The sequence below is a fragment of the Myotis daubentonii genome, chromosome 1 (genome assembly GCF_963259705.1).
Source record: "Myotis daubentonii chromosome 1, mMyoDau2.1, whole genome shotgun sequence".
NCBI lineage: Eukaryota > Metazoa > Chordata > Mammalia > Chiroptera > Vespertilionidae > Myotis > Myotis daubentonii.
Window position 1 is genome coordinate 180,204,792 of NC_081840.1, and position 18,555 is coordinate 180,223,346.

An 18,555-nucleotide genomic window follows, 5' to 3' on the forward strand; every position below is an offset into this window, starting at 1 on the left:
CAACCTAAGAAAACTAGTTACGTGTTGCCATAGCAACTGGGCCAGTCTCAGGGTGAAGGGCCGAGTTCTTCAGATTCATCTACTGTCTCTGCAGATTGACTTCCTTGAAACAGAATCATGTGTCATAATCATCAAAACAGAACCTGTTTTTTTCATTTAAAAAAAAAAAGTTGTAGTCTCAAGTTGATCTGCTTTGGCCTTTACCCTGGTGCCTTTCAATGTCTTTTTATCTCAGAAAGGTGGGACTTGGTAACTGGATCCTTTGGAACGTTTATTCCTGCATTCAGTAATATATTAGGGACCTGAGCCAGTGGGGTTTGATAGTAATTAAACTTTGATGGCTGGAACATGACCTGTGAAATGAGTTGCTGGTCTCCGTTTAACTCCTAATGGACAGAAATCCACATTGCTCAGAATCCAGCCGTAACCCCCGCGTTCAGGAGAAGAAATCAGAGGTTGGAATGGCCTCTCCTGAGGGGTAAACTGCAGGGCCTCTTCCCCAGGAATTATGCTTTGCCTTTCTAGGCCACAGATATCTTCACAATTAGTCTCAAAATACCCTGTGAGATGTGTGTAAATAACACAAAACACATTTACAGGCTGGGCCACCCCGGTGGAAAGTACAAGTAATTTGCCCAGGTTAAAATAATTAGTAACAGCAGGGGCAGAGATTCCAGCAGGACATTCTCCATTCCTTTTCTAAGACTACTGAAAAAAATTTTTTTCACTCAAGAAACATGGCCAATTAATGGACAGCAGGAGTTGAGGATGAGTCAATACTAGTGAATTCATTTTTAAAGGTCATTTTCATTTTAGGGGGTTATTATACCTACAGTTAAATTCTTTTTTCCTATAACAAGCATCTTGATGTCTCCTCTAATAAGACTGAAGGAAAGTGAAAAATCTATATAGTGAGATGGAGAGCTGAGGGTTGAAGAGAGCTGGATCTGGTAAGATGTTTGGAAATTAGTGACTATACTAGTACAAAGAAAGATTCAGCTGACAGAAGGAGAGTCGTCTAACAGAAAGCACCTGCAGGTAGGTCTTAGTTTGTTTTGGCTGCTATAACAAAATATCCCAGACTGGGTAGCTTATAAACAACATAAATTTTATTTCTTACCATTCTGGAGGCTGGAAATCTGAGGTCAGGGTGCCAACATGGTCAGGTAAGGTCCCTTTTCCAGGTTGCCAACTTCTCATTGTATCCTCACATAGGAAAGGGGGCAAGCATGCTCTCTGAGACCTCTTTCGTAAAGACATTAATCCCAGTCATGAGCTTTGCCATCATGACCTAATCACTTCCCAAAGGCCTTACCTTCTAATACCATCACCTGGGGGCTTAGGATTTCAACCTGCAGACTTTGTGGGGACATGGACATTCAGACCACGCAATGTGTAAGACGTGTCTGTTGGATTATGAAGGATACAGAAATATTTAAGACACGAGTCCTGTCCTTGGTGCCCAGCAGAGAGTGATGGATACTCTAATAATAGTACCTGGATCCTGTGGTAGAAAGAAAGTTATTCTGACTCTATTCAGAAGTTGAGGAAAATAGCGAAATATTTCTTAGGGAGTCTGAGCTGGGCTTCATAGCACAAGTAAGTAATCATACGAAGATACTGAGGAAAGAATATTTTAGGAATCAGGAACAGAGGAAAAAAAACCCCAAACCAACATAGACTGGAGTCTGTTAAAAATCACACATTGACCAGATATGGTTTGAGATTTGGATTAAATTGTGGGACAGAGTTGGAGCTGAAGCACAAAAGGGCCACATTTTTTCAGGGTTCTGAAAAGCAGGTAGAGAACTTTTGAATTATATTCCACATAGATTCACATGTTGAAAATCAGAAGTTAACTGTGATCATTGTTTTTAGGCAATGAGATATTAGTAAAGTTATTTTTTTAATGTATTTTATTGATTTTTTACAGAGAGGAAGGGAGAGAGATAGAGAGTTAGAAACATCGATGAAAGAGAAACATCGATCAGCTGCCTCCTGCACACTCCCCACTGGAGATGTGCCCGCAATCAAGGTACATGCCCTTGACCGGAATCAAACCTGGGACCCTTCAGTCTGCAGGCTGACGCTCTATCCACTGAGCCAAACCGGTTAGGGCAGTAAAGTTATTTTTATAAAAGTATTCACATAGTCTGATCTATGTTCTATGAAGATAGAACAGGTTAAACTGAAAATATTCTGCATTTATGTCAACATGTGTGTATGACTTCCTTCAAAATGTCATAAATCATTTTGTAATATGTCCCTGCACAAGGTTGAATTTGCACAAACTGCAAACTGAAGATGCCTGTGTAAAAATGTCAACTCAGGTATTTCAAATGAACTATTCAGTTTAAGTGCTGGAGGCACTATTGGGGGAAATGAGGAAATGGTTCCATCCACCAGGAAAGCCAGCCAAGTCCCTGAAATCTCTCTATTCCCTTTCTTATAGGAACAGCAATGGAAACCTTCGATGTACAACAGCATAACTCCAGTCTGCTTTACAAGCCCTCTGATTGAGAAGCCAATTGGCAAAGTAAGAATGAATCCATTTCTTGTTGAACAGTATGATTTTAGCCTATTAGCTATTATTTCTTTTTTTCTTCAGCTATTTGGGAGACATAATCAAGTGGATCTCATATAAGTGGCTGGTAAAATCCAATTTTGAGCTATTTGGTTGGCCCTTGTGGCACTTGCCCTATACAAAATGTTGAGTAGAGAAAATGTTGATCTGAGATTCCCTTATCTCTGCTTTTGCTCCCATATCCATCCTGATGATGTCCTCCCAACTTCCCTTATTGTCTTGGTTTCTCAGGTCTTTGATTTAACTTCCCCTGTTTGTCAAAACTTGTTAGAAGGAAAGAGGGTGCTTTTAGTCATTTACATTATAGGGGAGGAGAAAGCCATTTTCCTCTACTCTCTTAGGTTCAGTGCCTGGGGTAATGCAAATTAAACTGACAAACAAAAAGAGATAAATGGGAGAAAAGGCTTATTACTGTGAATTAGGAGGCCTTTATAGAAAAGGAGTGAAAGCCCACAGAAGTAGTTATATTTGAGCCTTATATGCCATTTTAACAAAGAGTGATAAACTATGGAGAAGTGACAAGAGGAAGAAAATAGGTTTGAGGCTTCTTGGGCCATTAAATTGTGAGGTGAATATATGGGGAAAGTTCGTGGAAGATAAGTGATTTAGTAAGGCTTGTTACACAGACTCAAGTTGGTTCCTTTTCTATTGAGAAGAGTCATCTCTGGTGGTCAAGAGTCCTCATCCTCTTGGTATAAAGGAGGAATATACTGCTACAAATTTATGTTACCTTTACAAAGGGAAATGTATGCCCTGTTTTTAGACAGAATGGGGAGAGCAGAGAGCTTTTCCTGCACCTGCTGTTTCTCAGTTGCCTTTGTTACCAAGCAAGGGCCACTCCTGTATGCACATAGGAGTCAAAATTATGACACTGATCTTAGAGTAAAAAAAAGAGTGATTTATTTAATGCTGAGTTAACTCAGAGAAGACAGGAGGCGCCATTGAAATCTGTCTCCCCCATTAGGGGATCTGGACAAGTTTTAAGGGTCAGGGAGAATAGGGAAACATGAGGTAATGCTGGTGGGGTAAGTTTTGATTGGAGGGTTTTGGAACTTGACCAATTATGGTATAGGGTGAGGGGCAAGAGAAAGCACGAAGGAATTCTGGTCTGGCAGAGTTTGATTGGTCAGTGTTTTGATTTATCCATATTTGATCCATGAACTAACTCTTCCTCACTGAAGGAACTCTTGCTTGGTAGAGGGCTCCAGTGGACAAATTTCTATCACTTGAATTCTGTAGACTAAAGATTCTTGGTTCTGGTTCATCCTGAGGGCAGGGACGGCACGTACACAGTGCTGTCTCTGTAAAGTAGCTCAGATTGAATTAATTGCCAATCTGCTTTAAGGGAGCAGAACCAGTTTTAAGCTGGTCAGTGTGATTCCTGTGCTGTTTCACCTTCATCTCAAAATAATCCTTATGCCAAAGTGACATATTTTGAGGTGGTATATTCTGATCCCCTTCAACATATTAGTATGAAATCCAGCCACAATACTACCTCTTTCAAACAGATTAGTTATTTAAACTCTTTTGTGGGAGATGCCTCTAGAGGAGAAATTATGGATTTTTGCCTGAACTGCTAAAATCATGTCCATTAGTCCCACCATGGAGTGTAGAGCCACATGATAAGAGTATGGGCTCTCTGGAGCCAGCCTGCTTGGGGTCAAATCCCAGTTCTATCACTCACTGGCTATGTGACTTTGAGCAAGTTACCTGTATAAAAAGAACATCATAATATTACCTGTTCCTGGGACTGTCACCGGGATTAAATAATTTAATATAAATTCACAAGAACAAGTATTTTTAAAAATATATATTTTTATTGATTTCAGAGAGAAAGGGAGAGGGAGAGAGAGATAGAAACTTCAAAGATGATAGAGAATCATTTATTGGCTGCCTCCTGAATGTCCCCTACAATGTCCCCCTGGGGATTAAGCCTACAACCCGGGCATGTGCCCTGACTGGGGGGATGGGGGGGATCAAAGTGTGATCTCCGGGTTCACGGGTCAACTTTCAACCACTGAGCCACTAGGGTTGGGCAGAACAAGGATTTTTTTAAACTTATTTTGTTCACTATGTATCAAGAACTCAACACGTGATGCAAATGAACTTAATGAATGAATAAATGCAAAACAATACACATAGTCAGCTTAGAGGAAACGCATCCTCAATTTGCTTATCTCAAGAAATGGGAGCTATAGAAGGTGGTGTCCTATGTGAGGAAGAGAAGTAAAACTCTGGCCAGTATATCAAGGACTCTTTCCAGGCACACCTCAACAGAAGGACCACAGTCCACCTGGATACCCACACTTTCCTGTCCTCTGCTACAGTCCTGCATCTCTAGACCACACATAGTCCAACCACTAGGATGAAACATAGTCACTATAGGGACAAGTCAAAAACAAACAATTCTTTCAATAGGGCTTTCTCTCCAACTTATAGATACATGTGGGCAAAATCCGAGTTTTTGCCATTTTTCTCAAAGAAAATGAATCTGTTTTTTCCTGCAATTCCTGGTAAATTTGCCTTGGTGGCAAGTCGGGCAAGGCAGCTGTCTACAGAGTGCGAGGTCCCGGCTGCACAGGAAGCCTCCTGGCAGTGCTGTCAGCACTGCTGACATGTTACAGGCATAGCAGGGGAGCGACCCAAGCCGGGACTGAGTTTCTGTGAGGTCTGCACTTCCCCTCTGCTGACTGCAGTTCAAGTGAGAGGAGTATCATTTGGCCAAAGATTAAAACAACAAATAATCAAAACACGCCCTGAACATCACAAAGTGTGTTGGAAACCGCTCTGACCCTCACTCTCTTGCCCTTGCCTCTGTCCCTTGCAGCCCCACCTCTTCTGATTTTGTTTATATAGATTCTAAATGGACCACCACTTTGTTAGAACAGAAAGAAGCCATTTCAAAGGCTGACGTCAGAAGTCAATGAACCCCAGAGGGTCTCTTTTGACTAAACTTTATTTTCATCCAATAGACAGCCCTGGCTTTTACTCCGTGTTCTCCTAGACCTGATCAGACACTAACAGCAGTGTAAGAAGGGTAGGAAGAGGGTTTTGGAATGCTTCTCAGAGAGCAGAAGGCACTTAAATGCAGTATGATCATTCTTGGTTTAGTGATATTTGCTGTGGATTCTCAACTCCCCCTCGCCTGCCAGGGCAGAGTTAGCAGTAGGTGTCTGTGAGTGACACCAGGACTGTCTTGGGTTGAGTGGGACTGCTCCCAGAGGATTTTCTTGTTCTCTTTTCTCCCCATAGCTCTGGCTTCTGGGCATAATACTCTTGCTTAAAATACACAAATGAACTCACTTTGCAATCAGCTGTTATCTATCCACCTGGAGATGAAAAATGATGCTGAAAATGTAAGCAAAGTCAAGCTTTAATTACAGGGGTCAATGGAAGGCAGCATTTGGGGTGGATAATTGAAACCTGTAATTAATCTGTTTAGAATTCAAACTCTCTTTCTCACTGTCAAGAAGCTTTCTGTAGGGCGAAAGGCTGTAAGCTGGACCCAGATGTGATTTCTGTCACCCAAATTATGGTGCTGCAAACTGAACCAGGGAATAATGTTTCCGTGCTTTGGGGGCAGGAAAGGTGAAAACCCCTGGCTGGAAAACAGAGGATTCCAAAGTGAGCTCATGATAGGAAAAAGGATATTATGGAGCCGGTTCCAGTCTTACAACTAAGCCACAACTTTTTAAAATTAATCAGCGGTTCTCAACCTATGGGTTGCGACCCCTTTGATGGTCGAAAGACCCTTTCACAGGGTCGCCTAAGACCATCCTGCATATCAGATATTTACATTATGATTCATAACAGTAGCAACATTACAGTTATGAAGTAGCAACGAAAATAATTTTATGGTTGGGTCACACCATGAGAAACTGTATTTAAAGGGCCAGAAGGTTGAGAACCAATGAATTAATGGTTATGATGATGATAGGAATAAAGGAGAGAAACTTCTTGGAGCAAAGAGGGGAAGCCAGGGAAATCATTGGGCCAAGCAATAACTGGAATATGTGGTTTTCCACCCTTGAATTAAGAGGACTTATGTGTTTTATTTTACATAATTGGAGTCAGAACCTTTTGAATGGAGCATACAAATTTATGTAAATAAGAATGCAAATGTTAAAAATACGTGTCTTGGGATCTCCAGGGGATGACCTGGCAGCTAGTAAATATTGTGTGGTGAAAACTCAAAATTAACATATTCCCCCAAATCCCATAATGTTATAACTGGAAGACTTTCTTGGTAATTTATAGGAGATACCCTGGAGAATGAATTAAGACTGATTATTTTAATGTATTTGACAATAAGAATGTTACCCCCCAAGAGGTTACACAGGGTAATGGTAAATGCAAAAGGGATTTCAGGATTTCAATAAATTAATGGCAGATTCAAAGCAGATGGTTGAAAGGGAATTAGACAAGGATGACAGAGACAAAAGCAGGGATTTAGGGAGGTAGGTAACATTAGAGGATGACATTAAATTCAACTACCAGGCTCTGCCACAAAATTCTCATTGGAGCTACTGGCAAGACAAGAGGCTAGGCAGAAAGAAGCATTATTTCAACTCAGCAAAGCATTGAGCAGATCACACCACGTCAGAACAACCCAGTGAAGTGCCATGACCTCCGGAAACTGCACAGAATACCAAGCAGATGGAGTTGTTTGGGTTAGGAGATGCCCAAGACCTTGGCTACGCCGAGCTTCCTTTCCCAAAGTAATTTAGGTGACAGGTAAACTTGTCCTCAGTCAAAAGAAATGTAACTGTAACACATTATTTGATTTAACCAGAAGGAAATGGAGAGATAAACTGCCTTGAGGGATAGCAGTGTTATTAAATGGAAGGGTGGCTAAGAATGCAAACCTGGCTCCCTAGGCCGCCTGTATTTCTGGGAGCATGAAGGGGAAACTGGAGGAGCGAGATGGAAGTGACTGGATAAACAACAGATAAAAAGAAAGGAACTGGTGAACTCAGAATCAACAAAATATAGAGCTGCTGTATTTCAAAACTGGGAGTCATCTGTGGGAAGAAAAGAAGTAGAGGTGCCCATTTTTATAGCTTAATTTTTAGCTCCTTTTAGCACTAGAGAATTTTTCTTTCCAAAGGAAAGTTTATCTTAGCAAACAGGGGGCATCTTGGGAGTAGTTTTGTACATCGCAGCCAGTGGAGAATGATTGAATGTCATGGATGGGTCTGGAGAGAGAGCACCAATTCTATGAGAAGTACCTGGGACTTAATATTTAGGGCTCTCAGTGACCCAAGAAGATGAAGAAACATCTTCTGTTACACCCATTAGGGTCCATGTCATTTCTTCCTGTCATCTCTTTTCACAAACTAGTCTGTGGCCTCTGCTGCATCATCCAAAACCCCAAAATACTGAAAGTCAGGAATGGAATAATCAGAAGGTAATAATGCTGAGCAAAGCAAGCCACTATAATTCCTGCAGTTTTAGATAAACATAATTTTAATTTTTTGAGTGTGAGGGCCCCTGGTTTGACTGGATCTCTGTCTCTATGTATTTAGCTTTTGGTCATTGAAGCAAAAATACATTAAGCTTTGTATTTTTATTCTAGGGCTTTTGTGACAAGGTAGAAGAAAATTTCAAGTTAAGGGGTCAATTTTCTTCTTATTATTATTCTAAAATAATGAAGGTTTTAGCAGGGCATATGTTGACCCATCTGAAGAGAACATTTTTCAGCCTCCCTTGCAACTAGAAGTGGCTATATGGTGAGATTGTGGCCAACGGGATGGGAGCGGAAGTGATGTATGCAATTTCTGAGTCATGCCCTTTATAGGAAAAGCAGGCCACTCTTGCTGGCTGGAATACACATGTGGTAAGAAAGCTGGAAGATCAACCTTAGACCAAGAGAATATGACTGAGAAACAGCAATGAAGAGTTGGCATTTCTGACTCCATACAACTGTTGGCTGCTTGTGTTCAGACTGCTATTGCCTGGGACAGAAATCCACTTCCATCTTGTCTATACCACTACTATTTTGGCCATTGATACAGTTGCTTCAGTAGTATCCTAATGCACGATTAGAGCAGGGGGAGAGCAGGCCGATGCTCCTTGGGAAGTCATTTAGAATCCAGCGAAGGTAGAAGGCAGAGCCTGGTATATTACATATCAGTTAAAGGAATGAAAATGTTGAGTTGCTGACACGTATCTGTCAAATCAAGCCTGGATGAGAAGGAGAGATACAGAGACTAACTAAGGTGATGAGCAGAAGTCTGCTGAGCAGAGGACCCTGTCTTTGAGTTCTGAATGTACTAAACACAGTTATTGATCATGTACTGAATTTTGAAAAACTGAGGCAAACAAATTTTTACTAAAAATACTCAAACTCAAGCACTGTAATGGAACCCATTCATTATCTGGTCAAATAACATTTCTATTAATACTTGTGTGTAGGATCTGTCATTTTATGAGATGAATAAATCATTTTTATCATACCTTATCTGAGATCCATTCCCCTTCTATTTTACATAAAATAACGCTTATTTTTTAAATACATTTTTATTGATTTCAGAGAGAAATGGAAAGGGAGAAAGAGATAGAAACATCAATGATGAGAGAGAGTCATTGATCAGCTGCCTCCTGAACGCCCCACACTGGGGATTGAGCCTGCAACCCAGGCATGCGCCCTGACCAGGAATCAAACTGTGACCTCCTGGTTCATAGGTCAATGCTCGACCACTGAGCTATGCTGGCTGGGCAACACTTATTATTTTGACTTAATAAGTTAGCCCTTTAAAGCATTAACTGTTGCACCCATTAGAGACCATGCCATTTCTTCCCATCATCTCTTCCCTCAAAGTGCCTGACACAATGACATGCATATAGTAGGCAGGTGGTGCTTGTCTATTGATGGATAAATGAATACAGAACCTTAATTTGTTATTCAGGCAGCTATTTTCATCTTCTCATCTTTCTTCATATGATTATTGAGGTAGTGGCCTACTATAACTACTGAAGACAAATAATTTCTAAAATCAATATCATTAACACTATTCTGTAAATATTAAATAACCAGAGGTGGAAATAGATTTACATTTAGAATCCTGGATTCTCACTACCACTGAAGCACAACTTAGGCTTTATTACATTAGGTCCAAAAGTGAGAGTTCATCTGGATAAGAAGTGCAGTCTGATGTACAAAGACAAGAAGTCTACCCATCCCAACATTGCTAACAGACTAGATGGCTTTATCAACAGGCTTTACATGCTCCAAAGAGTTGAAATAAGATTTAGCCAATATGTTTTCCGTAGCTGGTTTAGCTCAGTGGATAGAGTGTCGGCCTGTGGAATGAAGGGTCTCCGGTTGGATTCCTGTCAAGGTCGCATGCCTGGGTTTCTGGCTCAATCCCCAGTAGGGGGCATACAGGAGGCAACCAATCAATGATTATCTCTCATTATTGATGTTTCTATCTCTCCCTCTACCTTACTCTCTGAAATCAATAAAATATAAAAAAAAAAACAAATATGCTTACACCAATGGCAGTTCAATCTATGTCCTCCTGTAAGCATATAACAATACTTAATGCCAGCTACCAAAGCCAGCAGGAAGTAAATGAAGTATGGACAATTAATATCTGTAGAATATGCTTCATTAGGTTTATAAAATTAATTTATTCAGAAATAGGCAAATACCCATATACTATAAAAATAAGAAGCAACAAACTTAAACACAAATCATCCTTGTTATTCTGGTCTTGCTCTACAGATTATCTATAAAGGTTGACATAGATGGTACCACATCTATGGCCTGAATGCATAGACAGGATGTACTTGATGTTTAAATATTAGATAACTGATTATTAAAAGCCCTCCCCATCACACACACACATAATCTCCACACCCCTACTATTGGGGACTACCCATTATCAAAGGGTCGTGGAGTCATATTTGTATTACAGAACTTTTGTTTATGCTATCCTTGTCTCAATGTGCTGACCCTTTTCCATTAACACTGCCCCAATTTGTCTCCCAGAACCCAGCTTGAAACTAAGTGGAACTTCTGATGGAAAATGCTAAGTAAAATTGCTGTCCTGCTGTGTCAGTGACATAAAAAGAAACTTTACTTTGTCCCACCTGGGGATAGGAAAAAAGATGACCCATGATTAGCATACATACTCTCTATTCATATAGATGAAAAAAAGTAATATCACTAAATTCTGAGAAATAGTTCTACAGAGTTATCAGCAGAATTAATGCAGAATTTATGCAATATTGCTGCCTTTGGAATACTCTGGATACCCTTGAGAAAGCCCAAGGAGAGGAAGCCCTTCTTGGAAATACTGCATTCTAAGCATTCTATGCCAGCCAAGCATCCACTAAGCAATAAACAGACATTGAATGCCATCCATGTGTGAGGCAGTGAGCTATAAATGGTAATCTAGGGCCCCTTGGTGTAAGCATTAGCAGCAATAATAATTATTATAATACCTACCATTGTCTGAGAACTCAGGACCAAACTGACATAAGTTCTTCATATCTAGCCTCTCATTTCATCATTTTACTGGTGAAATCTAGAGAGGATAAAGGGCTTACTCAAGGTCACAGACTAATTAATAAATGGTAGAGTTGCTATCCTAAATCAGGCATGCCTGATTCAAGAACCTCTGCCCTAACCACCTGCCTTTTTATTTGGATGATTTCTTTTCTATTTCTATTTGAAATATAATCAAAGATTGCTGAGAGCACACAGAAGGATGCCTCCCAAAAAAGTATGACCTGGCTTATATTATGGGTCTCTCTGGCTACAGTTTTTCATTTTCATTTTCCAAAAGGCCCCAGTTATAAATAGCAACCCTGCGCAAGTGGGAAATAATGTGTGAGCATGCGGCGTTAGGTTGGCCCTTTAAAGGCAGTGGCTTTACAAAGAACTTTAAAAGGGGTAGGAGCTGCAAAGATATCGCCATGAGGTGACTCCGATCAAAATAGTATTCCTCAGAAGCCATTCCAGATAACTTGTGTCCCAGTTTTTCTCCTCTGGGAGAAGGAGGCTTGGTGCTCACAGAATCCATGAGGCTGTGCATTTAATTTTAAGAACTTTAACACCGGATGAAAAGTGGTATTGTTAAAGTTCAACTTAACAAAAAGATAGAATAAAACCTAAAATCTTCACTCGCCACTGATGCCTGTTAGATTTTTCATATAGACAGTCTGGCTGCCTGGTAAAATAAATGAGCACGAATGAAGTGAACAGAGAGCAGATTGCATAAAGGTTTATGGTCTGAAGAGCAGGGAGGTAATTAGTGGAGCGATGAACTCCCCAATTGTGTCTATGTTTTTAAAGGTCATTTCCTGCATTTTATGAGAGATGGGGAATTAGATTGGGGGCCCCCATAGAACTTTGTGTTTACTATTAGGGGCATTTATTTTAACCAACCTTACTTTAGGGTTGGCTGAATGCATGTCTGTCTTTTGCAGGGGCTTGTAATCAGCTTGACTGGGGTCTTGGGTGGAGCGGGATTGTGCCTTGTTCATTATTTATGTCCCCAAAGCACCAAGCATAATTGTCTCCATATTGAAGCTGCTTGCTGAGAAGGAGAGGGAAGTGGTAGAAAAAGAAAGGGAAAGACATTTTTTATATTGTTTTATCTAAGATTGCCTTTTTCTGATTACTTGGGGTCAGGCTGCTTTAAGTGCCTTCTGAAACCTCTCTAATGAATAGCTTAGTGAATAAATTCAACTTTACCTTAAAAGATGTTTGCTTACAGAATAACTATAAAACCATATATATAAAATTGATTTCAGAGAGGAAGGGGGGAGAGAGAGATAGAAATATCAATGAGAGAGACTCATTGATCGGCTGCCTCCTGCACGTCACCTACTGGGGATCGAGCACGCAACCGGGCATGTGCTCTTGACCGGAATTGAAACTGTGACTCTTTAGTCTGCAGGCCAATGCTCTGTCCACTGAGCCAAACCAGCTAGGGCCAGAATAACTTTTAAAAGGCTCTATTCATTTGCATGAGGCAGAAACTGCAATTTTTACACTAAGAACTTTCAAATAGAATCAGCCATAAGAGGCATGTTGAGATTAAAACAAAGTAGAAGAGCGAGAGGGAGAGAGAGAGAGGAAGTTGTTTCCTTCCTTCACTGCACCAGTGAAAGTGATCTTGCCAAGGTCAGCAGGAAAATCGTAATTGCTACACCCAGAGTACATTTCCATTCTTCTCTAACTTGATGCCATTGACCTCTTCTTAAAAGTTGTTCCTCTCTTGGCTTCTATGAGAGCTGTCTTCTAATTCTCATTTGACCACCGTCTCTTTTGCTATTTCATTCTCCCTCAACAATACCTCAAATTTTGTGTCCCCCAGTGTTCCATTCCTGGTACACTTTTTTCTTTAAATCGATCTCTCTCCCTGAGCAATGGTCTTTAGTCTCTTATTTCATTTGTTCAACCTGTTCAAAGCTAAACTAATTAGCTTCTCTTCCCCTTCTTTTGATTCACCTGCTCTACAAATGTTCTGTTCCTCCTCTCTCAATGAATGTTCCTACCTTATACCCAACAATTCAAGGCAGATACTTGAGCATCATCCATAATTCTCCCCTCTCCCTCATCCATTGAGTCTGCACCCAGTTCACATTATTCTAAATCCTTAACATTCACCCTCTCCTTCCCCATTGTGATTGCTGTGATTAAGGCCTTCATCATCTCTCATCCGGTTACTGATGAGCCTTCTAACTATTTCTGTATCTTCACTCTCACCCATTTTTTTCAATACCTCACCAATACCACTACAGAGTTTTATCCTTTCAAATTGCAAATATGATCAAGATCCTTACTTGACTAAGAGGTAGAATGGCTCCCTATTGACTAGTGAGTTAGTCTAAATCTCTCTGAATAGTAGAGTGAGGCATGTGTGATATACCTACCCCATCACCCCTCCCCAGCCTCAGCTCCCATTGTACATTCTCTCCAATCCTACACACTACTCTCCACTTGATGAATTTGTGCCATTGTGCATGCTGTTCCCTCTACTTGTTCCCACCTCATTCCCTTCTCTTCTTCAAAGTCTCTCTTACAATTCACTTCCACTTCTCCCCACCCCTTCTTCAACCTTTATTCTAAGTTAAAACTGTATTTTACATGTTTTCTTTTGTAGCATTGCTCTTACCTTGTTGAAAGTTTTTCCTTGTAATCCATCTCTTCTTAGTAATGGAGCACGTTTCTTATCTTTGTACTCTGCAGTGTATGGCTCAACATATGACATGCTACGCACTGAATGCTCTGGAAATCCTGTTTCTGCTTATGAATACCCTGTCTTTCCTTTCACCACATACCCAGAATTCAAAGCTCATACAACCCCACAACTTAGAACTTCTCTACCCACTTACAGATTTTAGAATTCTCTTGGCTAGTTACCTGACTCTAAACTTTTATGGATGGGGAAAGTTGAATACTCCTCACAAATGATTAATGCTGATGATTATGTTGGAGCTCATTATAAGAAAAGGAAAGATTTTTATCTGAGAGCATGAAGATAGCACCTTGGCCAATGTCAATTCCTCTTTATTAACTGACTAGAGGCCTGGTGCATGAAAATTCATGCACTGGAGGGGGGCCCCCTTAGCCTGGCCTGCCCCCTCTCACAGTCTGGGAGCCCTCAGGGGTGGGAGGCAACCCAGCGATCAGGGGAAGGCGATGCCCCCATCACACCTCTGCTGCTGCCACTCTGGCAGCACAAGTCTTGGCCGGCCCTGGTTACCTGAGCCTCGGGCGGCCCTGGGCAGCTGGGCAGCTGCCATCCAAGGCTTGCCTGATCCTCAGACCGGCCCTGGGCAGCTGGGGAGCTAAGAGGACTGGGGGACTCAGGAGGCAGGCATGCAGGAAGGCCGGACCTGCCTGGTGGCAGGCCCAGCCTTGCCACGCACCTGCCTCCCTGGTGGGGCTGAGGGGACTGGGTGCCACCATCTTGTGGCTGTGGGCGCTGCCATCTTTGAGGGTGTAGAAGTCAATTAGCATATTCCCTCCTTATTGGCTGTGGGCACTGCCATTTTGAGGGTGGGGCAGTCAATTAGCATACTCCCTCCTTATTGGCTGTGGGCACTGCCATTTTGAGGGTGGGGCAGTCAATTAGCATATTCCCTCCTTATTGGCTGTGGGCACTGCCATCTTTGCTACAGTGTGAGGGTCAATTAGCATATTCCCTTTTTATTAGATAGGATAACAATGATAATTGAGGAAGATAGGCATATTACCCCATTTAGGGAATTCTACCCTATTTTATTAAATAGCATTGCAGTGGGAGTTAGAACCACCTGCTGTACCTTTAGGAGCAAGAGTGATTGTGGTCAGTGTTTCCAGATGCTCTCTGTACAGAGAGAAGGAAAAATGGTTCCTGGCTCCAGCTTGGGCTTTTGCTAGGAGGTCAGTCATGAGAGAAGTTTGGTCCTTTGTACCTTAAAAATATCTAACCAGTTTTAAATTAGGCATTCTGATAGGGAAACACGAAGTGTAAAAAGATGAGAGGTTTTTACATATGAATTCAAATATCCCACAAAGAAGAGTTTGTAGCACTAAAATGTACATTCTGTAGTATTAGTCAATACTGGTATTTGTAATAATAAAATGTAGTGATATACTTATTTTAGAGGAGATAACATATAAAAAACAAAGAATCCTCATACAACTCCTTACTATGATAAAAATATATATTTATAATTATACTAGAGGCCCAGTGCACAAAATTTGTGCATGGGGGAGCGTCCCTCAGCCTGGCCTGTGCCCTCTCGCAGTCCGGGACCCCTCGGGGGATGTCCGCCTGCTGGCTTAGGTCTGCTCCCCGTAAGGATTGGGCCTAAGCCAGCAGTGGGACATCCCTCTCCCAGTCCAGGAGCCCTCGCTCCTTACCACCTGCCTGCTCACTGCTCCTTCTGCTTGGCTCACTGCTCCTTAGTGCTGCCACAGAGGTGGGAAAGGCTCCTGCCACCGCTGCTGCACTCAACAGCTGTGAGCCCGGCTTCTGGCACTGACCACCAAGGGGCAGCTCCTGCGTTGAGAGTCTGCCCCCTAGTGATCAGTGCGCATCTGGTTGTTCTGCTGTAATGGTTGCTTAGGCTTTTATTATATAGATAATCAAAATGTTTATTAAATATAGTAGATGAACATTATTTGATCAATAGTGCTAAGTATTCTGGGAGATGCTAAAGAAGTTATTTTTGTCTTAAGGGATATAGAATGACTTACTTAGCATTGGAAGGTAATTTAAATGTCATCTAGCCCAACTTCTCATCTGATGCTTAAATCTACCCTACAAACACCTGCCAAACCTCCTGTGGATATCTCCATTTTGAATGAGCTTTCTACCTCCTGAGGCAGTTCATTTCCTATTTAAATAGCTCTTTTTGTTAATGATAATAAATAAAATTTATTGAGTGCTTACCATGTTCTAGATACCAGACTAAGTATTTTATCTTCAAAACTCTTATGTAATCTTTATCACAAACTTATAAAATGGTAGTTTTTTTTTTAATATATTTTATTGATTTTTCACAGAGAGGAAGGGAGAGGGATAGAGAGTTAGAAACATCCATGAGAGAGAAATATCGATCAGCTGCCTCCCACACACCCCCCACTGGGGATGTGCCCACAACCAAGGCACATACCCTTGACTGGAATTGAACCCGGGACTCTTCAGTCCACAGGCCGATGCTCTAGCCACTAAGCCAAACTGGTCAGGGCTAAAATAGTAGTTATTATTCCCATTTTATAGATGGGGGGAAAACTGAGGTTTAGTGAGGTTGGGCAGCTGCTCAATATCACACAGTTGGTAAGCTATAGACTCAACTTTAAATACATAGTTTGCATTCTTAAAGAGCATGCATATATTATAATTGTATTAACCAATGTCACCCCAATAAATTTAATTGAAAAAAAGAAACCCAGTATGTACATGTAGCCTCTATAACCCAACTTCATTCCTATGTTGACCTGAAAGCCACCTTCTTATAGCTTCTGTTCATTGGTCTTAATTTTTAAGAGATGACACTAAATATGTCCTTTCCACATGAAAGCTCTTCATATAATTGGAGATAGTTATCTTATCCACTGTACCCTCTCAGTCTTTCTACTGGATAGACAATTGCATTACTTTCCATCTTTCCTTGTATAAAATGGATTCTAGGCCCTTTAGCATCATGGTCACTGTCCTTGGGCAAACCCCACTTTGGGTTTTTATACATTTCACACAGCATAGAACCATGTTAGCTTTGTTGGAAGAGTGGAAATACAAGGCTGAGTTATATGCTTGTGTTTTATATGTTGGTAAACTATATCTCTACTGTCCTGTATTCACTCAGTTGGTTTTTAAACTTGAATTTAGAACTTTGTACTTACCTCAGTTATATTTTATCTTATAGTTTACTAGGGGCCCAGTGCATGAATTCGTGCACCTTGAAAGGAACTGTGGGCCATGAGGCTGTGGTGGGCACAGGGGTGGAGGGGTGGGTCTTGGCCCATCCTCCATGCCCCTGCCCAGACCCTCCCACCCCGGCCCCAGGTCCCTATCTGCCTGCAGCCCTGCTCCCTCCACCACTGCTCCCACGCATTGATGGTGCCAGCCCCACTTGCACCCACTGATGGCACAGAGCAATTGGGGCCAGCACCAGCAGTGGGTGCAAGTGGGGGCTGTGCCCTCAGGGGTTATCAGAGCCAGCAGCCACTGCTCACACCTGCTGACAGCACTGAGCAATTGGGACCAGTGCTGGGCGCTGGCAGAGGGTGTGAGTAGGGCCAGCGCAGGCAGTGGGTGTAAGAAGCGGCTGGCAGCCCCGATCGGACCTCAGGAGCAGCGGGAAGTGGAGAAGCCCTGAGGGGCGATCAGGGCCAGTGCTGGCAGCAGGTGTGAGCACCAGGCGGGACCGCAGCACATGGTAGCAAAGAATTTTCAGTAACCACGAGAGGCTCACTCCAATGACAGTGACTAGCATCCTGCCTTGGTCTGGTGCTTCCGCTCACCTGCTCCACCATCCCGCCCCGGCCGATGCCTGCCATGTTCCGTGCTCTGCCCTCTGCTGCCGCCACCCGCCATGTTCCATGCGTGCCCCCTGGTGGTCAGCAGCACATCATAGTGACCGGTTGTTTGGTTGTTCCACCGTTCGGTCTATTTGCATATTAGGGGCTTATATATATAGATTGTTCTAGAATGATAAATTTTTTTAGGATCAAGATTCTGCCATCTAAAATTTGCTTTCCCTTTGTATTCATAATGTTTGCCATGTATTAAACCATCCCACGCTTAATGGATTAAAACAATAATTTGGCTCCTAATTCTGTTTCAGAACTTAGGCTGTGCTTAGCTTAGTGCCTCTTTGGGATTTGATAGGCTTTTTCATATATCTTTAGTCAGCTACAAGGCCAGTTGTGGCTGGTGGGTCTAGAAGCACCTCAGTTGAGATGGTAGGTCTCTATTCTACATGTTTTCTCATCCTCCAACAGGCTAGCCTAGGCTTGTCCACATGTTGAAAGAAGGGTCCCAAGAAAGCAAAAGAAAGGCCCTATAAGTCCTATCTCAGGACAGGGACATTATTATTTCCTCCATATTCTATTGGCCAAAGCAAGTCCCAAGGCCAGAGGCCTTCAAAGGCTGGGGAAATAGACTCCATCTTTTTGTAGGAGGAATGTCAAAGTCACTTTACAGAGGACCTCGATATAAAAAAGCATGGTAATTGTGTTCATTTAAAAATCTACCATACCCTTAGGGTCATGGCATTTATGACCTTAAGAGTATGGTAGATTTTTAAATGAACACAATTAGCCTCTCTTTGATCAATGTTTTATATGCAGGTAATCAAAATTACCCTTTAAAAATTTATAGGAATTTCAATTTATTACGATTTTATAATAGAGTGCTATACTATTTTGCTCTTACAATCTAGTTAGGCAACCATAACAAATACACTGTAAACAGTGAAAGCAAAAGTTTACATGCTAAACTATTCTGTTCTCTTTCTAAAGA

The 18,555-nt window shown here is 41.7% G+C and overlaps 1 protein-coding gene across 1 annotated transcript in view; it reads left to right on the forward strand.

Moving 5' to 3' along the window:
• The window catches only part of LOC132217299 (ras-GEF domain-containing family member 1B-A-like), a 414,551-nt gene that overhangs the window by 376,894 nt on the left and 19,102 nt on the right, over positions 1 to 18,555 (forward strand). The window contains exon 4 of the mRNA XM_059667388.1: positions 2,453 to 2,536. Coding sequence (XP_059523371.1) covers positions 2,453 to 2,536 — 84 coding nt within the window. The remainder of the gene's footprint in view (positions 1 to 2,452; positions 2,537 to 18,555) is intronic.